The following is a 26354-nucleotide window of genomic DNA, read 5'->3' on the forward strand; positions in this document are numbered from 1 at the left end:
GGAATCCATCAGGGCCAGTAGCTGAGTTTGGGTTCATTTCATCTGTAGCCCTTATTACATCGTCTTCCTTTATATCGATGTAATCAATCATCATTGCCTCTGCTTTTATATCTGCAGTGGTAAAAAAGTCAGTTGGATTGCTGACTTGAAAGTACCCTAGGGGTGGAGTGAAAACACTTTTGAATTGCTCATTTAGTATTTCACTTATCCTCATTGGGTTTCCTGTGAGTGAACCATCTTTTTCGAGGAGTGGCCCTATCCTCCAATGCGCTGCAGCTGTTTCTTTGACAAACTTGTAGAAGGCTCTGGGGTTAGATTTTATATTGTCTATAGCCCTGGCTTCTTTGTTTGCTCATGGAAGAGTTGCAGATTTTTTTCTATCTCCAGCAGTTGTATTTTCAGGCAAGATTTTTCACTGCTTTCAATTTGTTTGTTTAGGTGATTTGAAATTTTTGTACGCCAGCTCATAAGAATTTTCCTCTCCCTGGAGATTTTGTTCTGTACTGTGGCTTTTCTCTCTCTTACATTACAGACATGAATTGTTGAAGTTTCATGTCGATGTCCAGGGAGGAGAGATATTTAGGCCAGTTTTGTTTGAGGATCTTTCTCAATTTGTTTCCAGTTTTCTATGGAAGTTCAAGCTGGAAAGATTTTGAGAGTTTCTTATAGCTGGTCCCTCTGTACATGGTTTCCTTTGGTCCGTATATGGTCAGCTCTACCATGTTGTGATCCGAGAGTAGCATCGGTGTCACTTTCACATTATGGATGAGATCCATATTATTTGTGAAGCAGAGATCCAGTATATTACCTGCCCTAGTTGGTTGGAGGACTATTTGTTCCATGTACAAAGTGTTGGCAAGGTTCAGGAGGAAATTCACCTGTCCTTATTTGTATCGTGTCATTCCTGGAAGAGAAAGGCCCTCGGGCCATCTGACATTGGGCAGATTGAAGTCTCCCATAAGAAGTACACTTATGTGTTGTTCTAATGTGACTAGAACTTCTTCTATTTTTGTAAGGCAGTCTTCAAACTTGCCTACATGATTTGGAGCATCTGGAGGGCGATATGTAGCACATATAACTACATTGAGTTGTCTTATATGTACAATTAGTGCGTCACGTACTGAATTTGAGTGTGACAAAAGGACCTGGGGTGTGAGGTCTTCGCGGATGTACATAGCAACTCCACCATGACTCCTTTCTTTCCTGTCGGTCCGTAATACAACATACTGTGGTATGTGTATTTCTGCATTTCCTATATCTGGTTTCAGGTGTGTTTCCATAGGTGCTATGCATAAGGCTTGATTGCAAGCAACAAGGTCTTTCAAGAAAGGGATTTTTGTCCTGTTACTAAGTGATAACAGTCCTCTGATGTTCAGTAAGAGCACCAATGTGATGTGTGTGTTGTTGCCAGTAGTGCCTAGTGCCCACCTTGGGTCTATTTGCTGTAGTAGTCTTGTGTATTGGGGATAGTCTCAACTGTGAGATTGTAGCCAGGTCAGCTGCTGTACCATCTTTTGTGCCATGCACAAAAAAGATATATATATATATATATATATATATGCATATATCCATACATATATGTACATACGTACATCTATATGTATACATACATGCATATATGGGTACAGGACATCAAAAAAACGTTAAACACAATGAGGAACGAAAACAGAAAATGAACTTTTTTTTGAACAATGGAAAAAAACAAAGAGCGAAATGAGACATGCAATATAAAGAGTATATCCCTTCGTCAGTTGTCCCTGTCCATCTACTCTGCGTTTCGAATGCAAGGACAATACGCGACTTCGTTGGAACAGTCCTTCCCGCAAAGCAAATTAAATAAAATTTGGAATTTTTTGCGAAGGATGAAAGTGTTAACAAGAACAGGACAATGAGAACAAGACAGTAAAAACAAACGGTGAGGGCTGCTGGGCCAAGACGATAGAAAAATTATTATGAACGCTAAGTAGAGAGAGTTAGTGAATCCAACCCAGTAAGGGATAATATCTATCCAATATACTGCTGAGAGGGTACCCAATTATTATTACACTAGTGATTTTTCCAAGTGCAACAAGTGGGTGCTGGTAAAAGGAGGTTTTACCCTAAATTTATATGGCAATAAGAAAATGGAGGGGAATATGTGGTACTCATCAACTTGCAGACACTGTACTATGTTAATTAACCTATTTATTTTAATTTTTAATTGTTGATATGACAGAGTGTGTCATATATGTTTGTATATTGTCTTTATTGTCCTTTTGGTTGAAAAATAAATAGGTTAATTAACATAGTACAGTGTCTGCAAGTTGATGAGTACCACATATTCCCCTCCATTTTCTTATTGCTATATATATATATATATATATATACACACACATATATATACAAACAACGGCATTAATTTTATTCAGCTGCATACTGTTATTAATTTTATTCAGCTGCAACCGTCATTGATTGGTTGAAATTACCGAAATACGACAACTTTAACACAAAATAACTTTGAAAATATAAACTTTTCTCAACAACATTAAGATAAAAGATGTTTTATACGACATATTCTAGCAGTGTGCGAAGTTTGAAAGTGTTTAGTTACAAAAAATTAATTTCTTGATCTGTTATTTAAAGGGGAAATATCCCCCGTCACCATTATACATAAGTCCTGACTCCAGCTATATGAACGCCAGAGTGAGAAATATATACTCTGAAATGCTAACAGACATTTTATGCATGCATGTATGTTGAAGATAAACAAATTTGTGTTCTTTTAACCGCTATAAAAAAATACACAGTTTCATAATTGCAGAAATAAATTTCATTAACAAACTGAAGAACATGAAGAAAGAGAAAATAATTACTACATTATTTTATTTATGTACATTTAGCATTTATAGTACAATTGGAAAGTAAAATCATTTTGTCATAGAGAATTACTACTTAAAATTCACACTAGCTAATCTTTCATACTAACTACTAGAGCTCACAACAATTTAAATAAGTCTTGTTGGATTTTTATCATAGACATGGCATAAAAAATAGCCAATATCTCAATGGGTGAGTGTCGTGGAGTTTAGTAACATCCTACGAACACTGATTAATTTCCCCAAAATCAGGGTTTCTGTAACTGCTCATACCTGAATTCTAAGAACCGTATTTCGTGAAAGATTTCTCTGACAAAAGTTTAGAATTCAAATATGGGCAGTAATTTTAACCAATGGGATACCAACAATTATGCTTGTTCAGGCAAACAACCATTACATCATATTGCCACCTTTTATGACTTGCTACACTGCTTTATTCTCTCTTACATTGACCTTACTTTTTTCCCTCAATTTCCTTTTCTCTGTCCTCTTGCTCTCTCTCCTTTACCTTTTCTCTCTAACGTTGTATTTGTTTCTTTTACGCACCTTTCCTCTTCCTTATAACTATTTCTCAGTTTCTCTCCCTCATTTTCCCCTTCTTCTTATTTTGTATTACTCTTTCTTTCTTCCTAACACTGTCTGTTCTTTCTCTCTCTCTGTTGTCTATCAAACTTTCACTGATTTTCTGTAATTCCAGAAATAAGTCTATCCAGTGATTTCATAACTGGTTTCTGTGGTGAGACAGAGGCAGCTCATCATGACACTGTCTCCTTGATGAAAGAGGTCTGCTACAACTTTGCCTTCACTTTCCCATACAGTATGAGGCAGGTGAGCTGAAAGGGAACATATCTTTACTTTTATTTTCATAGATTCTTGTTGAATACAGTGGAGTAGCAGGGACAGTAGTGTGTCAGAAGACTGCCTTGTGGTACTTGCTTATGATGTCTCTTTACGTTTCAAGTTTAACTTTGCCTTTCATCCTTTTGTGATCAATGAAATAAAGTGCCAGTCAAGTAGTGTGTATGGGGGAGGGTTAATTGATTTGCCCACTCTCCTCAAAATTGCTGGCCTTGTACCAGAATTAGAAAGTATTATTATTATTGTGATACAAGGGATAAACTGAAAGAATGAGTAGAGCCTTCTGTATTTTGTTGGACTCTTTACATTCTGAGTTCCAATTCCTTGATAATCAACTTTAATTTTGATCATTTGGAAGTTGATACAATAAGTTTCAACTAAAGGTTCGTGTTGACATAAATAACTGTTCCTCTCCATCAAATTTCTGTCTTAATGCTTAATGTTGAAAACAATTATCATCATCATCATAGCATATCTCTCTAATCTGACACTCCTATTTAACATGTCTTGAATCATGTTTTTTGTAATTATTTTCTTTTATTTCTTGAATTAAACAGAAAACCCGTGCTCACCATCGACTCATTGATGATGTTCCCAGTGAGATTAAAGCCAGGAGACAGACTGAACTGGCAGAGACATTTCGCAAAGGAGCTTTAGAACTGAACACAGAGCAGATTGGGCAGTTACAAATTGTTCTCATCAGTGGAGTAAGTTCTTTGATTGCTACACTTAGCAAGATGCAAAGCCAAGTAGTTAGATTGTTATTCTTATGATCTTAAGGCCATGTATGCAATTTCTGGGGCTAGTAGTACATTGTGTCCTTGAGCAAGGGACTCCATTTGATGTTTCTCAGCTGAAAATGAGCTGCATGCATCTGCTGTAGAACAGCCTCAGGAAAAAAAACCTAAAATCTTGAAACTGCAAGATGTCAATAACCCTTAGTGGCTGTGGTATGTTCAATAATTATGATGCAATGACTAAAATTCTGCTTCTTTCCAAGTTTTCTTTGAGTGAGAATCACATCAGTCAAACTTTACTAGAAGGATTGGAAGTCCCCATTATCTTTACTAAATCCTTTTATTGGTTTCAGTTAATGGACTGTGGCCATGCTGGGGCTGTCTTGAAAGGTTTTATCATTTCCCAGTACCTGTTTTATTGAATACTTAAGTTACACATTTGCTTTACACCAGCAAACAAACACAAAGGTGAACACACTGCATCTGGTTATATGTTACCAGTAGCACTGAAGCAACGTAACACAGACACACATTCATACAATAATTACATTCAATTCTCATTGTGCCTTGTGCCACTTGAGGCGATAGCAAGATCATTCCACCTTCTAACACTGAAAGCATCCTTGACAGCTTGTTCCATTGTTAACCCTCTATTTTTAAAATCGTTATTGTTCTCTGCCATGTTTCCTTTGGTCAGCCATGTCTTCTTTTACCTTATGGAACCCATTGCAAAGTGATCCTGACAATTGAGTTCAGTTTATAGCGACAAAGTCGACCCAGCCGTTTCCATCTCCTTGTCTCAATAGTTTCTCTTATTGGTTTCATGTTAGTCTTAGTGTAGTTGACTATTTGAGATCATATTTGGCCTTCAAATAAATTCAAGAATCAGCAAAGCCAACCAATTATTTGGTATTTTAAACTCAATATGGAAATCATCCATTCATATAATAATAACAACAATAACATATACTCACACACACATACATGCACATGACAGGCTTCCTACAATTTTACTCACAAGTCATTGTTTGGTCTAGGTTTATATACCTAAGGTGTATGAAAACACACAATGGACTTCTAAACAGTTTCCCTCTAATATTATTTTAAGGTTGTTGATGGCAGACTTGGTAGAAACAAACCCAGGCTAAATCCTTATAGTCATACCCTGGGTTTTTTTCAAATACCAAACTCCTACTTTCCTCTCGTCACCCATGATTTTAATACAGATTTGACAGTGGCTAGAATGAGATACAAATGGAAGAAGTTCTGGGAACCAAGTGGCATGTTAAATGAGGATGGGAAGGGAAACTGAAAGGAAAGGCGTGTACTGCATGTGTGAGGGGTGCTATGACTCATGGGTGAGAGACCTGAGTAATGAATGCAAAGCAGCAGAAAAGGCTGAAAAGAACAGAAATAATGGTTTGGTGGATGAGTGAAGTATTGTCAAGAGGGGAAGATAGATTATGAATTGCAGAGGATGATGGGAATAGGGCCAGTGGATGATTGGAGTATTGCTAAGAAAAATTATAGAGGACGATAGGAGGAAATAGAGCTGCTGAATGATGTTCGAGAAGAGAAATGGAATGAAATGGCTGGGTCATGTGAGAGGAATGATGAATTTGTACATGAAAGTACATAGAGGAAGATGAAGACTGAGAAAGATAAAGCTAAAGGTGATTGGGTCAGTTAGGAAGCATGTAGAGGATGGATCAAGACAGATTGGTGAGGATATAGAGGATAGGGCAAAACAAGCAGAAAACTATCATGAGGCCCACAATGCTGATCCCTGATTCAATCTCAATAGTCTGATTAGTATGGAAAGATTAAACCCAATGCTGTTCCTCATGGCTATGGCTTCAATTATCCACTGGTAATGTTTACTGAATTCTTTATTTATCACCCAGATGAGTAAGCGGTCTCAACTGGATCTTGCTGGCCGGAATGATGGCAACACAAAAGTTATTGTACCACAGACCAAAATACCAATTTCTGATGAAGCAGAGCCAACAAGAACAATAGAAGTGGGTGACTACATTGTTGTTCGAGTGAGTAATATTGTTTCCATATCTAATGATTTCTAATGGAGCATGATGGATGAGGGCCGAAAGTTCAAACCCGTGACACTAATTATATTGTTGATAAACCCTAGTTCTACCTTGATCAAGCCAAGTATAACTAAAGGTATTCCACTCATGATTATCATGTGTTTTTTCTGATTTACTGTATTTGGCTCTGCAGTACTTGATGTACAAATCACATTAACATCTTTTGAAAAGCTGTTAATGTGATTTGAAGGAGGTTTGGCTGGCATTCCTAACACTGTATAGGGGCTACCTTGTTTATACCTTTTACTTAGGGAGACACATTGCAGAGAACAGTCAGCCTAGCTATAAAACTTGACACAACCAACTAATGGGGATCCTCTTTCAGACCACATAACCTTCTAAATTTCCATCAAATTACTACCATTTTAACAAGTTTTCATTTAACCTAAATAGCTATGTTTTATGTACTTTTGTTCATTGTAACATTCTGGTAAGATTATTATTACAAAATAATATAGTCTATTTTGTTTTAGCAGGTTCTATATGAAAGTAGTTCACCATCTTTCAACTGAGCGTATGTTTCTGCCCCCTGCTGAAGGACAAATTCAACAGTGGAGGCAAAGAGATCACACTTGATTTTCTTGTTTAGCCCAGAAATTCATATTTTACTTATGTCATGCAGAATTTACCAGCTGCTTACATCACTGTTGTTGGTGTTGAAGATCAATGTAAGAAAAGCAGTAACAATTTTTATTTTCCTTTTTTTCATACTAGCATGAGTTAGACAAACATAATTATTGAGGGATTGTTTTACAACCAGATACCCTTCCTGTTACTAACCTTTACCTGTTTTTCAAGTAAGGTTCACTTATTTGTAGTCATTGAAGGCACAAACCCGATGAATAATTTGTTTGACAAAAGAAATGACATCACTATTTTGTAGCTCAGCAATTTCTGGATACATGCAGTGAAAATAGACACACACACACAATCATCATCTATTTCTAGATCTACCTGTTCTATAGGTCCCCTTCACAGTTAGAGATCAGCACTTCTTTATACAGCTGTCCTCATTTATACACATCACATGACCATACCAGCATAGTCGTATCTTTTGCACACCACATCTGATGGCTCTTATGCCCAATTTTTCTCTCAAGATGCTTACACCCAGTGGAGCATAGTAGATTCATTTCTTTCAAGCCATCACATGTCTACTACAGTCACAGCCCATGTTTGCTGCTGTGTAGCATGGTTGTTCACACTCGACACCATACAGTCTGCCTTTCACTCTGAGTGAGTAGCCCTTTGTTGCTAACAAAGGTAGAAGCTTTCTGAACTTTGCCCAACCTAGTCTTATTCTAGCAGCTACCCTCTCAGAATATCCACTTCCACTGTTAACTTGGTTATCTAGATAACGAAAGCTATCAATTACTTCTAGGTATCCCCCGCTGGCATTTTATAGTGTCTATTTTCCATATATTTTTAGTGTTTATTGTACCTGTGCATCTGCCACACACAAAAACTATTTTCCCAATTAACCTTCCTCTGCACCTTTTATGTGACCATAGCTTGCACCAGGTACACCTTATGAAGCCTCTACCTACACTTATTCTACATTAACTCTAAAGCTCTTTGATCCTAGACCTTGCTTCCACTGTTGAAATTTTTTCTCCAGTTCTGGTAGTGATTCAGGTATAAGAACAAGGTCATCAGCATAAAGGAGCTCCCAGGGACAACCCAGCTTAAATTTCTCTACTATTTCCTGAAGGACTATGATGAACAAGAGAGAGCTGAGGACTGATCCTTGGTGAACTCCTACTTGTACATTGAATTCATTGCTATAATTGTTGCCAACCCTCACCTTACTGCCAGCATGGCTTGTACAGCTCTCACCAGCCACTCCTTTAACCTTAGTTTCTGCTATGACCACTAGATAAGGGAGTGAGGGACCCTGTCGAAGGCTTTCTCCATGTCAACAAAAGCCAAGTACAGAGGTTTATTTCTGGTTAGGTACTTCACCTGCAGCTAACTTACCAGGAATATAATGCTTCTCCCTGGCACAAAACAAAGCTGTATCTCATCTAGCCTAACTCTCTTCCTAATTAGTTGGGCTATGATTGTCTCTGCAACATTCATCACCTGACCCAACAACTTGATACCTCTGTAATTATTTCTGGCTAAGGCATCACCTTTGCCTTTGTAGCAATTGACTATTGTGCTGCTATACCAGTCATTGGATATGACTCCTTCGTGTACAACCTGATCAACTATATGGGTAATGAAACCATAACCCACACTGCCAGATATTTTAAGCATCTCAGCAGTGACTCCTGATGGGCAAGGGGCTTTCCCTGTCTTCATATCCTTCATGGCCTTATCTACCAAGCTACTGTTTTATTTGGATTGCTGGTCCCTTTGTTGGATCCATATTAGGCAGACTCTCCTTCTCCCGTGAGTTCTCTACATTCAGCAGCTTTTCATAGTGGCACTTCCAAGCCTCTTTCTTAGCAGAATCATTAACTGCAAGTGAAACATCATCCATGCAAATGCACTTCTGTGATATTGTTCCAATAACATCACAATTTTCCCTGACTCAACTGTCTTGCAAGCAGAAACACTTCAAGCCACTGATCCTCATAGTGCAGAACATTGGCAAACTTCTTCCTTTCTGTTTCACTCCTGGCTAGGTATACCTGCCTCCTTGCTACTGCCACTTTTCCAGTCTTTCCAGGTCTGCTTCTTTGCTCTAATGACCCTGTTAACTACACTGTTTCACTACCATGTCACTCTAGGTCTAGTTGGGACTTTGTACCAGCCACAAATTTGGTACTGCCAGACATATCTGTTGAAATCACCAACCACGAAGATATGGTCACTGCAATTTGTCTTTGAGGTAGCCTGCAGCAGAATGTCATAAAAGTTGTTCTTTTGTTGATGTACCCTATCACATACTCTGACTACCTCAATCACCTTATTAACTCATTTCTCTGCTAAAAGTATGCCCATACCTCTTACCCCATCACTGTTGCCTTCCCAAAAGGGATAACACCTATGTCACTTGCCAGTGGGGAACCTGGCTGGAGATCCCCTCCACCTAACTTCTTGAATGCAAAACATATCAACACATCTCTGTTGAAGCATCTCAACAATCCCACCTACATTGACTCTGCCAACTCTGAGTGAATGTAAGGGGAGGCAGCATATAACGAGGTGGGGGAGCTGTCGCTTTTGGAATCTGAAAAGGTTTTATAGTCTTAAAAACTATGCTAAGCCTGGCACGTTAAATAATCGTAAAGAAGTTTTCTTAAAATGTGTTCATTTCAAGCGCTACCTACTGGAAAATTGCGTTTCCCAGTTTGCTATTTAAGCTAATAATAGACCTTACCGAAATAGATCCTAGCTTCCATTTATCCAGGGGAGATAACCCGTACTCAACTTTTTCCACTGAGCCATTTAACTTTTTTTGCCCTGTTGTTTTTCCAGCTCTGCGAAAAGTTAAATTTGATGTGCTGTCCACAAAGCTGTTGCATTCATGGATATGAAACTATTGGTCGCTTGTTTTAATATTTACTGCTCCTATTCTTTAGAGTGTGCTTCTTTTTCTGGTATATGTTTTATTGATAATATATATCCTCATCATCAGAGCTAGAGAAGTTTCAGGTGCAAAAGCAAGGTCGAGAATCGAAGGACCTTAGAGTTAACCTAGCAAAAATCAGAGTCTTAGTAAGTACGAAGGCGGACAAATCACAAATCCCTTCAGGTAGATGGCCCTGCTCGATCTGTAGAAAAGGTGTCGGTAGAAACTCCATAAAATGTACTTGGTGTAAGCTATGGCCAAATAAGGGGTGCAGCAGTATCAAAGGAAGGTTTGCTGGGAAGATAGTTTTTGTGTGTGGAAGATGTGCAGGTGCAATAAATACCAAAAATGTACAGAAAACAGATTCCATCACATGCCAGTAGTTGATAGCTTCCGTTACCTAGGTGACCAAGTCAGTAGTGGGGGTGGATGCTCCGATAACATAGCTGCTAGAATAAGAATAGGCTGGACAAAGTTCAGAGCTATCTCTACTGGTAACAAAGGGCCTTTCAGTCAGAGTGAAAGGTTGACTGTATGATGCCTGTGTGCAAACAGCCATGTTACACGGCAGTGAGACAGAAATGAAGCTAGTATGTGCTACATGTGTGCTTGAGAAGACCCAGCAAGCCAAGTGAGATTGGACAATGCCCATTTAAAAGCACCCTTCAATCGTCAGGCGATATGCCATGCTTGTAAAGACCTGTTGAACCAAGTGAAATTGTAGTCATGCCTGATGTCAGTGCTGCCTGACTGGTAGCACCTAAGAAGCGCACACTACATTATTGGAGTGGTTGGCATTAGAAAGGGCATCCAGCTGTAGAAACCTTGCCAAATCAGATTGGAGCCCGGTGCAGCCTCCTAGCTTACCAGTTCTGTCAAACTGTCCAACCCATACCAACATGGAATGTGGACATTAAATGATAGTGATCATCATCATCGTTTAATGTCCATCTTTTATGCATGCATGGTTAGGACGGTTGAACTACCCAAGGCTACTGTGTCTGTTTAGGCAGAGATTTTACGGCCAGATGCCCTTCCTAACACCAACCACTCTGCAGAGTGGATTAGCATAGCTGAGGTTATTTTTGGTATGATTTTTATGGCTGGATGCCCTTCCAAATACCAACCACATTACAGTGTGGACTGGATGGTTTTAACATGGCACTAGCACTGGCAGGTAACCAAGTAACTTGCAAGACAAGGAATTATGAGAGGGACAGGGCATTTGAGGAGGGGAACATATGTCAGAGGATGAAAAGTTAGAGTGTGACAGAAAGACAGAGAGGTAGAAGCTGGTGTCTTACCACAAAAGAGAGAGCATTAGAGGAGGTGATCCAGTATCAGATGATGAAAGGTTAGAGTGTAACAGTGAAATAGCGAGGCAGAAATAAATGTCTTGCTATTGAAGAGGTACAAAAAAGGCCAGAAACAAAGTAATACTTAGTTACCTAGTCAGAGGAAAAACAAGAGGAGAGAGCTGGTGTAGTGCTAGGGTATACTCACAAGTAACAAGAATGAGTGTAGAACCTGGGTAGAAAAATAGAGTGTGTGGAGCAGCGATACAGTGAGGGCAAGAAAGGGGATTAGAAAACAATCATAATTTATGAAGAGGAAATGCAAGGAAGAGAACGATGCAATTAGAAGAGTTGTAGTTTGGGTGAAAAGTGTGTTGTTACATGTGGGTGGGACACAACTCTTCTAGCACTCAGTTTCATGGACAGGTCTTCTCTAGAAGCTCATATTGCCAAACAGCTCGGTCCACTGTCATTTTAACTCTGTGAACCCACAACATCCTAAGATCATTCCGCATCACTTTCTCCCTTATCTTCCTGGGTTTCCCTCTTCCACAAGTACCATCCACTTCTGTATAGTTCTCTTCACTCATATGCACCACATGTCCAAACCAATGCATTCTCCTCTCCTGCATACTACATCTAATCCTTCTTATGCCTCACTTTTCTCTCAACAGTTATGCTTTGCCGGTCATGCACACTGACATTGCAAATCCAACAGAACATACTACTTTCATTCCTCTCCAGCCTACACATATCCTCCGCAGTCAGTGCCCATGTCTCACTACAATGTAACATGGCCTTTCTCATGCAATCTACCTTTCACTTTGAGAGAGAGTCCTTTTGCTGCCAACAGAGGTGGTAGTACTCTGAACTTCCTCCACCCTATTCTTATTCTAGAATATATATATACATATATATATTACACAAGCAGATCCACTTTGTAGCTTTGGTCAGCTTGTGGCCATATTAGAAGACATCTACAAAGTTGGGGAGTGAGCTTTTCAACCACATTGCCATGTATGGGCCTAAATACGTATAATTTAAATATCAAAGGTTTAAGTTATAAGTCTATCACTATAAAGTCTAATTTTTTTTCTTCCTGTAGGTATTGTATTTCTAATAAAAGCACACAATGTATTTGAATTAATTTAAACAATTAATTAGAATAATAATTTCACATATACCTCCCAATTTTCAATTATTTCATTAAAAGCATGGCCATGAGAGCATCAACCCTTAAATGGCAGACACCATCAACTGAGGTTTCAAAATTTTTTTAGATGGATACGGCCACCATCAGAGTAAAGTGAATATTTTACAGCACTTCCCAATGAGAGACTAACAATTACACTCGTACTTATTTAAAATATTAAATAAGTATACAAATTATCCTTAAGAAAAAGATATTTTGTTTTTTGCGCATTCATACAACCCTTTCCTGTCATTTAAGGAATAACAAGAAATTTTTATGCTGTTATTCATGTAATAAGATTTTGGTGGAGATTGTAAATTAAATACAAATCCCTTTAAATGAAAGTATTTAATATCAGTTTCCTGTCCTAAAGCATCATAATCGTTACCTTTTAACATCCGCTTTCCATGCTGACATGGGTTGGACAGTTTGACTGAGGACTGGCAAGCCAGGAGGCTGCACCAGGCTCCAATCTGTTCTGGCAAGGTTTCTACAGCTGGATGCCCTTGCTAACGCCAGCCACTCCGAATGTAGTGGGTGCTTTTTATGTGCTACCGACACGGTGGAGGGAGGCTGATGCAGCCAGGTGGCACTGGCAACAACCATACTTAAATGGCACTTTCAGGCAGCACTGGCATCCCCTGTCTACCTCTTCCACAGGTTCCTTCCACTGTTAAGGTGTGACACTGCACACAGCTGTCCTCATCCATACGAAACATGACCATACCAGCACAGTTGTCTCTCTTTCACACTACATCTGATGCTTCTTATGTCCATCTTTTCTTTCAGGGCGCTTACACTCTGTCATATATGCACAATGACATTACACACCCAGTGGATGTCAGGCCTATGCATGTCCTCAGCAGTCACAGCCTATGTTTCACTGCCATGTAACATGGCTGTTCGTACGCATGCATCATACAGTCTACTTTTCATTAGGCACTTTGTTACCAACAAAGGAAGGAGCTCTCTGAACTTTGCTCAGGCAATTCTTATTCTAGCAGCTATGCTCTCAGAGCACCCCCCCCTACTGACTTGGTCACCTAGGTAACAGAAGCTATCAACTATTTCTAGTTTTTACTCCTAGCATGTGATGAAATCTGTTTTCTGTACATTTTTGGTATTTATTGCACCTGCACATCTTCCACACAAAAACCATCTTCCCATTTAACCTTTCTTTGAGCTGGAAGTTGCAACCAAATCTCTCTCATGCCAGACCCATCTTTAAAAAAGTATTGCAGTTACAGTGTCTAAGTTAGAAATGGGAGGGTCTTATCTGGAATGCCTTTGGTCATTGTTGAACTGGAGTTAAATAAGAAATGTATAAAGTTAGATTCAGTCATCTGCCATATTGCATAAGCCATTGTTATGTCTGGAAATGTTGCTGTATGTAGAATTCTGTATTGCAAAATCCATTTTCTCATTCATTACATTTCACAAAGTGAATGAACATGGAAATCAATGGGAAAATTCATCCAGACAAAATTATTAGGAATGCAATAATACTTTTGTAATGGGTGTGAATATCTGTAATTTACTAAATTCCTTCCTCTAAAATCTCAATCATATTGAAAATCTATTATTTTCTCTTCCAAAAGATAACCGGTGCCTCTTCTCAAGTGCTGAAAGGTGAACCTCTCTACCACACAACTTTGGTAAACTTCAGCCGAAAACATACCCTCAAATGAGTCCAATATTGCTACAGTTAATTGGTCGTTTGCTTGAGTAATGGGAGTGAAATCTACATTTCAGCCTCATCAATTTGCAGTCCACTTTCAACTGTCGGTGACTAACATCAGCTGCAACTATGAAAATATCCAACTAACAATCAACCTGCAAGAGAACACAACTAAATCTTTCTCAAGTCAACCCTACCATCTTAAAACAAAGCATTAAATTGTATAACTTAGAATACAATAAAAAGCAGTGAGAAAGATGATACCTGCAAAGCCCAAAGAATGTGAAAGAGTCCTGTACTGCCTCAGATTGGCTTTATTTGGAAGAACTATGGCCTAGGATTGAACAACAATGAAAATAATTTATAATATACAAAATAAAGCTAAATAAACATCACATTTATTATCACAATATCATTTCTTCTTCTGACGCTTATGTCTTTGTTTATGCTTTTTTTGATGTGTTGGTGGTTTTGGCACATTTTTCGATGCTGCCGTTGTCTGGTTAAGCAAAACACTATGAGCAATAGGTTTGATAATGGTACCTAGCTTGGTCTCAATTTTCGGTTTAATCAGTTCTTTTACCACAGTTTGAGGATTCCACTCTTTACCAATAGGAGCTGCTATACTCGCAGCAAAGTCTTTGGCATTGACATAAGGAAATGGTAATTCTTTTACCTGAAATATATTATATGAATAGCATTAGATTGATTATGACAGTTGTTGCAGTGATGATGAGGATTTGTAACTTGAGGCAGGTGAAACTAACATGTAGACTTCAAGTTAATAGGAAGCTTCTATACGATTGCTTGACCCACTAGAAATTGCAACCACATATTTTTCAAATCATACAATCTTTAAAAAATTGAAAGTATAATATAGTACTAGATACATTATGTCTGGAAAAAAAACAGAGCCAGGATAGTTTGCTGAGTGGCTAAACAACAAACTAAGAAACCAAAGCTTTGTTTGAAGACGTCTGCCATTTTATAAATGCAATAGATGCTAGAGTTGTGTTGCTGTAACAATAAATTATAGTTGTGGTAATGATGGATATGTAGTATTAAGTATAACGAAACAACAGTAATGGTGGGGAAGATCTTAAGTCAGACAAGAAGGGAAAGTGCCTATGAAAATCTAACTTTTCTAAAACTGGTGTGGTTGATATTTAACCTGAACATTTATAAAGAATTTCAGTGGACTGCAGTTCTAGGAAAGCTAGACTACATGAAGTATTTAGTGCAGGGTGAGGAAGGTCAAACTCAGTAAAGAGTAACAAAAGGGTGTAAGTTTAGGTGGTGTATGCATCTAACTAGTTCAAAAGAACATGTGATTATTATGGAAGTAGAAAAAAAAGAGAGGAAAGTATGCATCTGCGGTGTTGGCTTAACTAACAGCTATTGAATTAATTGGTGGGGATCTCTTTGAGGTCAAACAAACTGTAAGAGAAAACAGCCAGACTTCCTTAATATTACACAATATTGTCTTTAAAAAAAGGAAGAAAGCATTGGACAATGTAGTTCTAGATATACAATATTTGAATATAAGGTCAAAATGAACAGAGCTGGTCTGCTTGATCAAGGTTAACCCAGCACTAAACATCACTAGTTAATAAATTGTTGTGATGGTAATGTAACAGAGAAAGCAAAATGATCATGTGTTGATGAGGCAATAAATGTTGGAGAAAAGATCTAGAGGAGTAACACTTACCTGATATTTACGTATAGCAGTGTCTCTGGTTTCGTCAATGATTACATGTCCAAGAGGATCATCTTTTTGAGGTTCTGTTAGTGGAGCCTTCTTTATAAATCTGAGAAAAGGGAAAAACATTCTGAGATCACATCCTACCAAGGTCAACCTTGCCTTTCTTCCTTCAAGGGTCAATAAAATAAAGTACCAGTCAATCATCAGAACAAAGTTTGTACAGAATTAGAAACTGAAGATGGAAACATCACCTATGTCAAAGTGTAAAAAGCATTCTAAACACTCTGAAATCATCAGAACACTTGAATTTATCCAGTAAGTTCAACAGACCATTGATTACAATCCCAGAAAATCTACGAGGTCAATTGCAAAAGATCTCCATGTGTCAGAAGGGACAATTAGAAATGTTGTCCACAAAGACCTCAGATATAAATCTTATATGATGAGGAAAGGTCAATTTATGTCAGAAAAGTAAAAGAAAATCACTACATAAGATTTAAAAGGCTCTTAAACAAACTGAAAAATCCAGCAGAAGAAATGATAGATGGTTATGTGCAGACCCTTCTGAAATTTCAAGAGTTATGCATACAAAATTTCCTGCAATTGTCATGGTTTTAGGGGTTATCAGCAATGAAGGATATGTGAGGTCTCCTTACTTCTTTCCACAAGGCCTTAGAATTAACTCTACCACTTACATTGAAAACAGTTGTCCCTAATATATGGCCTCCTTATTCCCCAGGTCTCAATCTATTGGACTATTGTGTGTGGAGCATTGTTGAAAAAGGTCAATGAACATGCCCATAACACCAAAGATTCTTTGAAAACTGTCATAGTCAGAGTAATGTCCAAAATGAACTATGACAACTTGATTCGAGCATGTAGATGATTTAGATCTCATATAGAAGCAGTTGTTGAAGCTGGAGGTGACCTTATTGAATAACATTATAGAAAAGAAGGTTTATTTTTATCCTTGTAGCATTTTTTGATAATAAAGTTATCAGTAGGAGTGGCTGTGTGGTAAGTAGCTTGCTTACCAACCACATGGTTCTGGGTTCAGTCCCACTGCATGGCACCTCAGGCAAATGTCTTCTACTATAGCCTCGAGCCAACCAAAGCCTTGTGAGTGGATTTGGTAGACGGAAACTGAAAGAAGCCCGTCGTATATATATATGTATGTGTGTCTGTGCTTATCCTTCCAACATCACTTGACAAGCAATGCTGGTGTGTTTACGTCCCCGTAACTTAGCAGTTCGGCAAAAGAGACCGATAGAATAAGTACTAGGCTTACAACGAATAAGTCCTGGGGTCGTTTTGCTCGACTAAAGGCAGTGCTTCAGCATGGCCACAGTCAAATGACTGAAACAAGTAAAAGAGTAAAGAGAGTTATGATACATGGACTATGATAGAAAAGATTCCATTGTTGACTGTCCTTTCCCATTTCTACACACAATGAACCCAAGACTTCATTATACATGTTTTATAGGCACAAGAGTGGCTGTGTGGTAAGTAGCTTGCTTACATGTTAGAATATCTAAGGCTACAAGGAACCCCTGCACATGCATTCCTCACTGTGTCCCTGGATCTTGACTACCAGCTTGGTCTTGTTAGTCTTTCGACCCACAGTAATCCATGGGATTACAATTGGGGAAATTAGGAGGCCAGAAATTGTGGCTGGTGAAATTGGAGCAATTCTCAATCCAGTGTCAGTCATGTAACTGTTGATTGTAAATAGTTGAAGAGTCAAAGATAGAAAAATAGGCTCCATATAACCTGCATAGAAAAGACCTGTCAGTTATTGTGAAGTAGTTCATTTGCACCAACTCTAAATATTTTTTTTAGACAAAGATGTTACTAGGGATAAGAAATACATCCTTTATCACTGGTAGTTTAATCTTGGGAATAGAAAGGCCATGTAGCTGAGAGGGGACTAGCATCCAAAGAAATCATCCATTATGCAGTACTAAACAACGGTTACAGCTGAGGTTTAATGCCAACAATTAGTGTCTATAACAACTTTGGACAAACATGCCGGTCCTTAGTAAAAAGATGAGGTAATTCTTCACCACATTAATGCATGTCTCTGTACTGCACAAGAAACCAAGGATGTCCTAGAGAAACTTTGCTTGGAAAAATTGTTTTACACATATCCTACATCCTTCTATTTAGGATTTGTTTAGGAATCTATAAAGCTATTTTGATGGGCTCACACAAAGGAGGTTCGACATGAATCAAGAAGGTTATTGAAAGCAATACCGAAAGAATATACTGACTAAATACATCTACAATCACTAATATTTTGTTTTTCTAAATTCATTTGAAAATCAGGCAGAACTTCTGCTATAGCCTGATACATACATAGTGTATAAAAACATATATAGTTACAACTTGATACATATGCTATATAAACAATATACAGGGTGTCCACAAAGTCTGGGTACATGGGGATTAACACATACTTTAAGAAATTATTGTTTCTTATATTTAATTGTTTATGTTATGATTTTATTTACTCCATGTACCCAGACCTTGTGGACACCCTGTATATTGTTACAATCAGACGTTGCAGATGATATCATCTTGACAGCTCATATACCTATGGAACTGGAGGAAATGCTCACCAATGTCCACACTACAAGCCAACCTGTTGGCTTCAACATGAACTTTAGAAAGATCAAGGTCATGTTCAATAGGCACGCTATGCCAGCACCCATCACCGTAAACGGCAAGACCATAGAAGAGGTAGACAGCTATGTTTAACTGGGACAGATGGTGACAAAAACCAGAAATCTCTTCCTGGAAATCATGAGAAGAATAATGCTTGGTTTGGAGGAACCTATAAGAAGGTGGAAAACTTCATGAGAAATCTCCAGGCCTTAATGAAAATTAAAAGAGTACATCCTGCCAGTGATGATTTATGGTAGTGAAATATGGGCTTTGAACACTACTGTCATGAATACCCTCATTGTAGCCCAACAACAAATGGAATGAATCATATTCTGCATCACATTGCAAGACAAGAAAACCAATATCTGGGTATGACAGTACACGGGGCTCAATGACATCATAAGAACCATTAACAAGAACAAATATAAATGAGCTGGCCACATTGTGTGACTGAAGGACAACCAATGGACAATCAGGATGATAGAATGGACACCAGGACAAAAGACAAAATCGAGTGGTTGACCAAAGACAAGATGGCAAGATGATCTCACCCACTACCTAGGGCCTACATGGCAGTAACAGATGTAGGTTAATGAAATTCACAGCATAATATCTTGTTCCTTAGTCATTTATTTAATTTCATATTATATTCTGCACTTAACTAATGCTTTATTCTGAAACATACATATACTGAGTTCTAACACCAGGTTGCTATGTCTAAGCAAAATATATATCAATATGAGAAATAAAGATAAACAAAGGTTTATATTATAGTTTCCTATACATGTTTTGCCATTATGATTGTTTGGAGCCCTGCAATAGGTATTTCAAGTGCATTTAGATGCAAACACAAAAGATCATCAAGGAACACTTTACTGCATTAAGTTACAGATAATTATGTAAAGATTTGAATAGATAGCAAGGCATTTTATAAATATTTTGGGAGGAAAATAGAAAGAAAGCAATTGGGTGAGAAAAGGGGAGGATAAAAGAGAGACTGAGAAAACAAAGAGATAAAAAGGAAAAGAAAGAGGAAATTATGAAGAGGGGAAAAATGGAAAAGAGAGACAAGCATAAAGAAAGAATAATTTGTACATCTAAAGCAGAGATAAATAAAATATAGAAATATAAAGATACAAAATATAATATAGCATAACTTACATGAAATGAATACAGGTAAGTAAATATATAAAAAAAATTAAGTATATTAAATAAATGAATAAATAAATAGTTAAGAGATAGAGAAAACACAAAGACAGGAATGTAGAGTAGGGAAAGAGATCAGGTGAAAGGTAGAGGGAGAGGTAAACGATAAATAAAAGAGGAGTCAATTACCAGTAAATCATTAACATTGAGATTGAAATCCAAAGGATAGGAAAAATCAATGGACAAAGTCATGAATCCACATGTGATACGAGTCCAAAGGTCATTTTTAAAATGCTGCATTTTTTTCAAGGTATAAATACCAACAGACAAAAGGTCATGTGCAGGTGCTCAAATATGCTCACACACACAGAGCAGTTGTACATCTATTTGTAGATACAATTTCTACTAAATATATATGCCATACATTGTTACAAACATATATATATATATACCAATAAATATCAATAAACACTGTTACAAACTGATGTAAATCTCTACAAACAGCAAGTATAAACCTATAGCCTGATACGTGTGGATGCTGTATAAGCATTATACATAGGTACAACCTGATACACACACACACGTTTTTGTGTGTGTGTGCTGTATAAACATACTAGCTCAAAATAACTAATAACAGAAATCCAAACTTACTGTTTTCTCTTCCTCCAACTGACTTGCAATCCATCTCCACCCCAGGATCCCCAACCAGGAAGAGTAAGGTCAATATCCTTGGGCCTGTTTCTTTCCTTTACTGCTTTTTTTTCCTCCTTAAACTCTTCAATGACATCATCATTGGCAAATGCCTGACTTAGCGTCAATTTGTCATCATTGCCATTAGATTCACTTGCCCTGTCCTCTTCCATCACATCTTCCTCCTCAACCATATTTGTCTGGATAGATGTTGCAATTGGAGTGCTCATATCAAGGATCTGTTTTGGATCAAGACTGATGTCACTTGTTGGTACAGGTGGTTCGACATATTTAGATCTGGGGCCAGTATCTCGCAGTGATTTAGGAATTTCTTCCATAGGTTCCTCAACAATCATGTTGTCATTTTGTATTGACTGAGATGTTGACTTCAACTTCTTTACTGTAATGCGAGTGGCGCACATCCATGCATTACTGCCTCTTGTGCTTACACTTTCTGTGTTTTCTGGAAGGCTTTCATCACTTTCATAACCACTCCCTCTGCAATCTTCATCATCATTATTGTCATTATCTTCTTCAATAACAGGTTGTTTCTTTGTTAGCTCTCGGTTTTTTTTAATCATATCACTTATTCTTTGCTGGGTCTAAAAAATAGAAACAGAGAAGGAAAAATGCATGAGAGATAGAAAGACACAGATAAGAAATGGATGAATAATTATAAATCAAAAATAAAAAGATAACACTACAGAGTGGACAAAGGAGATATATTGGAGTGAGGTAATTACAGAGGGATTAAATTTAGATCAGATTATGAAAGTTACAGAAAGAGTTATAGTTGAACTGATTAGGAAGAAAATTAATTTGGATGAAACGTAGTCCACCATCTTCATCTGAAATCCTCCTTCCAAGTAACCTCAAGATGTTGCATCTTATGCAGGAGATGACAAATCACCAGAATAATTTGGTGATATGTGGTATCAGAAAAGACTTGACACAGAAGAACATCCAGCTGTGCAAGCATTGAGAATTGAAAGTCACAGGAATGGTAGTGATGATGTAAAAGGAATAATCTATTTACATGCATGTGTGGGTCTATGGAAGTATTTGTAGTCTTTTACTTCATCATCATCATTTAACATCCGTTGTCCATACTGGCAAGCTGGAAGGCTGCATCAGACTCCAGTCTTATTTGGCACGATTTCTATGGCTGGATGCCCTTCCTAAAGCCAACCACCCAGCAAAAGTCTCCCTGGGCCAATAGGTGGGGGTAGTGCAGTGCAAGCTACACCCACTAAAAATTATTCATCTGCACAGGTACTTCCTGTACACCAAATCTTAATAAAGTGATTGAATTGGTTGGTTGGCAGAAACCTAAAAATGCACTTGTAACTTACTCTAAAATGTCTCAAACAGATTCAGTAAATGGCAAAAAAGGCTTGGGAACGTCAGGGGAACAGGTCTGGCTTGGTAGGTGTCCCAGTGTATAACAGGCTGGACCCGGTCATCATTCTGCCACTGCGGTCAAACAAGAGGCCAGAAAGACATACTGCACTTATTGCATGTGAGCTTAAGAAATATTCCCTTGGTATAGTTGCGTTCTCTGAAACTCATCTCTCTGGTGATTGTCAAGTAAATGAACCTACTTATGGATATACTATCTTTTGGAAAGGCCTACCTAAGGGTCAGCATAGAGAATTTGGTGTTGGGTTTGCTCTCAAGAATACATTAGTATCCTCCATTGCAGAGCTTCCAAGTGGTTTATCTGAATGGATCATGTCATGCCGTATTAAACTGACAAAAGATAGGTTTCTTACCGTTGTCAGTATTTATGCACCAACAATGTCCCATTCTGATGAAACTGTAGGACAGTTTTATGATGATCTAGCACAATTATTGAGGAAAGTACCAATTTCTGACAAGCTGGTCATATTGGGAGATTTCAATGCAAGAGTTGGAAAGAACTATGTTTCATGGCCCGTTTTAGGTCGACATGGGATCGGAAAATGGAGTAGCTCTTTTAAGCAGAAATATAAATATAAAACCATTTGGATGCACTGAAGATCTAAGCACTGGCATCTGATAGATTATATTCTGATCAGAAAATGTGATATGAAAGATGTTTCTAGCATTCGGGCCATGAGAGGGGCAGAGAGCTGGACTGACCATTATCTAGCGCGTGGAAAAATAGATTTTTTGACAATGCCTAAAAATCGACCGTCTGGTCCTAACTTTAAATTATCAAGCAACTAGCAAAGATTCCATGATGCTATAGAAAGTATCGATTTTGATCCAAACAATCTATAGGAATAATTGAAAACAAAAGTATTTCAGGCTGCAAGTTCGACAGTGAGATTTAAATCACGTAAGTCCAGTGACTGGTTCTCAGATAAATCAGCAGAAATTCATGATCTACTTTTAGAAAAACAAAACTTAGGCAATACGCTTATTTCTCAGTCCTTGAACCCCAACTCAAACGAAGCTTACAAAAAGCTGAAAAGGAAAGTGCAGACTGCTCTAAGGAAAATTAAACAGGAATAGTGGAATGATAGAGCAAAAGGGGCACAAGAAGCAGCTGATATATATGATGCCAAGGGTTTGTACTCCTTTGTTAAGGAGGTATATGGCCCCAAATCTTGTTCAATAGCTCCAGTGAGAACTGCAAATGGACATTTTCTTCTGACACCACTTCTATTAATAAGCATTGGGTAGAACATTTTTCTGCACTTTTGAATAGACCATCATCCGTTGACATATGGATAGAAAAAAATTGAACACCTTCCAATTATAGAAGAGATGGCATTTGAACCAACTCTAAATGACATTTATTTAGCTGTGAATCAGCTGAATAACAATAAGTTTCCAGGGTCTGATGGAATCTGTGCAGAGGTCTTGAAATATGGGGGTGACAAAATGTTTGAACTCTTAAATATATTAATTTGTCACTGTTAGAGAAGAGAGAAAGTGCCTCAAGACTAGATTGATGCCATTTTAGTCTCCTTGTGTAAATCGGAGCCAAAGGATCTGTGTGGTAATTTTCGTGGGAATTCGCTTTTGTCGGTGATTGGAAAGGTACTTGCCTGCATTTTTTTTTAGAACATTTAAATACCTTTATAGTTTCAAATATAGTATCTGAGTCTCAGTGTGGTTTTCATTCCTCCATGGGGACAGCTGATTGTATCTTTACTGTCAGACCATTACAAGAAAAGTGCATTGAACAGAATCTTGCCCTATACCATTGCTTAGCAAAGCATTCGATACTGTTAATCGAAATGCTCTGTGGCTAATTCTAAGGAAATTAGATTGCCCAGAAAAATTTGTAAACATGATCAGGACTTTGCATCAAGATATGACAGCTAGAGTTAACTTTGGTGGTAGGCTCTCTGAATATTTTGCTGTGGAAAATGGAGTAAACCAAGGAGGCCTCGATGCACCCACCCTCTTTGCAATATACTTTGCTATTGTACTGTCATACGCTTTTCAAAACTCTGAGGAGGGTATTTACATAAAATATCAAACAACAGGGAATGTTTTTAATCTGATCAGACTGAAATTCAAAACGAAGGTTTTTACTTCACACATTAGGGAACTTTTGTACACTGACAACTGCAATCTTGTCAGCCATTCTGAAACAGGTCTGCAATCTCGTATCTGCATTTGACTCAGCTTGTGATGATTTGGGCTTGACCATCAACTTGAAAAAAACAGTTGTAATTGTCAACCTGCCTGTGGTGCTATTTGTAACCCTCCTAAAATTTTTATTAAGGGAAAGTTACCTGAGGTTGTCGATTCGTTCGTCTACCTTGTAAGCTTTGTTCAAAATGATGGAAATCTTGATACAGAAATACAACTGCGAATTCAAATGGCAGCAAAATCATTTGGTGGCTTGGAGTCATGCATTTGGTGCCAGCAACATATAAATAAGAATACAACGCTGACTCTTTACAAATCATTTGTCTTACCATCCCTGTTGTATTCCTGTGAAACTTGGACTTGTTATGAGAGATGTTTTCAACTGTTAGAACAATTCCACCAAAAATGCCTTCATCGCATTTTAAAAATTAAATGGAGTTCTTTTACTCTAAACACAGATGTCCTTGCATCTGCAGGCATCACCTCTATTAAAGCTATGATTTTGAGGAACCAATTGAGATGGTGTGGCCATATTGTTCAAATGGTAGATGAACGCACGCCGAAACAGCTGTTTTATGGTGAGCTTGCAGAGGGGAAACGCTATCAGTGTAAACCTAGAAAAAGGTTTAAGGATGGCATAAGGACTACTCTGAAGTCACTAGGAATGGCTCCAAAAGATATAGAAACTCTTGCTTCGGATCGAGTTGGGATGGCAAACAAAGGTGTGGAGTGAAGTGAAAGCATTTGAAGAGACCAGGATAACACAAGTAAGACTCAAAAGAGATCTAAGGAAGAATGTAACAATCAAGAAGGTGAATGACAATGACCTTTTTATGCGTACAGTCGGTGACAGACAATGCCTGTCTTTTTCTGGCCTCAAATCTCATTTGCGAACACATGGAAAACGAACCTCCACCAACTATTCTGCCTATATGCCTGTGCACACCTTTGAATGCAGTGTATGCCAGAATGTTTGCAAATCCAACAGAGACCTCAAAAGACATTTTAAGATCTACAAAGAGCAGAACTTATCGGCAGCTCTTGGCGGTCCAAATCAAAGGTGCAATCTATGTGGGTATCTTTTCAGAACATTGTCTGGTTTAAAAAGCTACATCAGATGCCATGATGGTGCTAAGGTGTAGGTACAAAAGAGGTGGTCAAACTCTACATAAGGAGTAGACAACCACTACCATGTACGTATATATATATATATATATATATATATATATATATATATATATATATATATATATATCATCATCGTTTCATGTCTAACAGTGATCCAGCATGGCCACAACCTTAGGGCTGAAACGTATAAAAAAATTAATGAATAAGAGAGTTATTAGTGAGGGATTATCAATCCAGGTGAAATACTTCATAAGCTCTCTGTTAGTACACCAGGCTAACAATACTGTTTAGATTAATAAAGAACTCCAAGTATTCTTGTGGCAAGATCTGAGGTTATAGTTCACCACCATTCTATATTGTAAATCCATGGTTGTGCTCCAGTTATGCTGGTTTTTAATTAATGATCATTATTTACTTTGCCTTTACTGGTGTAAAGTTGACTTACAGCTGTTTCCAGAAGTCATAATACGTTCGTGTCTGTTGATTGCAGGATATAATTCTATTATTCTTTTTCTTCAACTCAAATTGTTTTGATGCATCGTGACACATTTTACACCATGCAGATCAATCCAAAGATGTCAAGTTAAACTGTAGAGATTTTAGCAATTGCTTCAACTTATCCTTATATCTTAGGACAGGTCTTCCTTCGCCACAATATCCCTCCATTTATTGGCCAAACAAAACAATTTTTGCAATGTGGTCATTTTTCACTCAAACATGTCCTACCCATCTGCACTAAATTCTCAGCAGCATGCTTTAGATACTGGAGATATCACATTTTTCTAAGATTTTCACATTTGATATCTTATCTTGCCATTTTATGTTGTAGATATGGTGCAAACAGCACATGTGAAAAGTTTCATCATCATCATCATCATCATCATCGTTTAACATCTGCTTTCCATGCTAGCATGGGTTGGACGATTTGACTGAGGACTGGTGAAACCAGATGGCTACACCAGGCTCCAATCTGATTTGGCAGAGTTTCTACAGCTGGATGCCCTTCCTAACGCCAACCACTCAGAGAGTTTATTTGGTGCTTTTACGTGTCACCCGCACGAAGGCCAGTCAGGCGGTACTGGCAACGGCCACACTCAAAATGGTGTATTTTATGTGCCACCCGCACAAGAGCCAGTCCAGGGGCACTGGCAACGATTTCGCTCGAAAGTCCTTACACATGCCACGGGCACCAGTGC

At 38.0% G+C, this 26354-nt stretch overlaps 2 protein-coding genes across 5 annotated transcripts in view; one reads left to right on the forward strand and one right to left on the reverse strand.

The window, feature by feature from the left end:
• Positions 1–2912: 2912 nt before the first annotated feature.
• Positions 2913–14674, forward strand: LOC106884494 (mitochondrial tRNA methylthiotransferase CDK5RAP1). 3 transcript variants are annotated; one of them, XR_008266440.1, is made up of 5 exons: positions 2913–3683; positions 4271–4420; positions 6355–6495; positions 7029–7223; positions 14161–14674. XR_008266440.1 is itself a non-coding variant. In XM_014935911.2 (4 exons), the coding sequence occupies exons 1-4, from the start codon at positions 3630–3632 to the stop codon at positions 14248–14250; spliced, it is 435 nt and encodes a 144-aa protein (XP_014791397.1). In that variant the 5' UTR covers positions 3411–3629; the 3' UTR covers positions 14251–14674. The 3 variants fall into 3 exon arrangements, 1 of the variants encoding a protein (XP_014791397.1); XR_001411251.2 differs by having other exon boundaries at positions 2917–3683; positions 7032–7223; XM_014935911.2 differs by lacking the exon at positions 7029–7223 and having other exon boundaries at positions 3411–3683.
• The window catches only part of LOC106884493 (U3 small nucleolar RNA-associated protein 14 homolog A), a 283035-nt gene continuing 271219 nt past the window's right edge, over positions 14539–26354 (reverse strand). For both annotated transcript variants that reach the window (XM_052975329.1, XM_052975328.1), the window contains exons 12-14: positions 20404–21044; positions 15949–16048; positions 14539–14916 (exon numbers count right to left, since the gene is read on the reverse strand). In XM_052975329.1, coding sequence (XP_052831289.1) covers positions 14653–14916; positions 15949–16048; positions 20404–21044 — 1005 coding nt within the window. In that variant the 3' untranslated portion in view covers positions 14539–14652. The remainder of the gene's footprint in view (positions 14917–15948; positions 16049–20403; positions 21045–26354) is intronic.

This window comes from Octopus bimaculoides, chromosome 21 (genome assembly GCF_001194135.2).
Source record: "Octopus bimaculoides isolate UCB-OBI-ISO-001 chromosome 21, ASM119413v2, whole genome shotgun sequence".
NCBI classification, from domain to species: domain Eukaryota; kingdom Metazoa; phylum Mollusca; class Cephalopoda; order Octopoda; family Octopodidae; genus Octopus; species Octopus bimaculoides.

Bases quoted from the DNA above. Each gene is read 5' to 3' on its own strand.
- LOC106884494 (XM_014935911.2), top strand. From the start codon at position 3,630: ATGAAAGAGGTCTGCTACAACTTTGCCTTCACTTTCCCATACAGTATG. The intron at 3,684-4,270 runs GTGAGCTGAAAG...TGAATTAAACAG, and splicing joins TCCCATACAGTATGAGGCAG to AAAACCCGTGCTCACCATCG. The intron at 4,421-6,354 runs GTAAGTTCTTTG...TTTATCACCCAG, and splicing joins AAATTGTTCTCATCAGTGGA to ATGAGTAAGCGGTCTCAACT.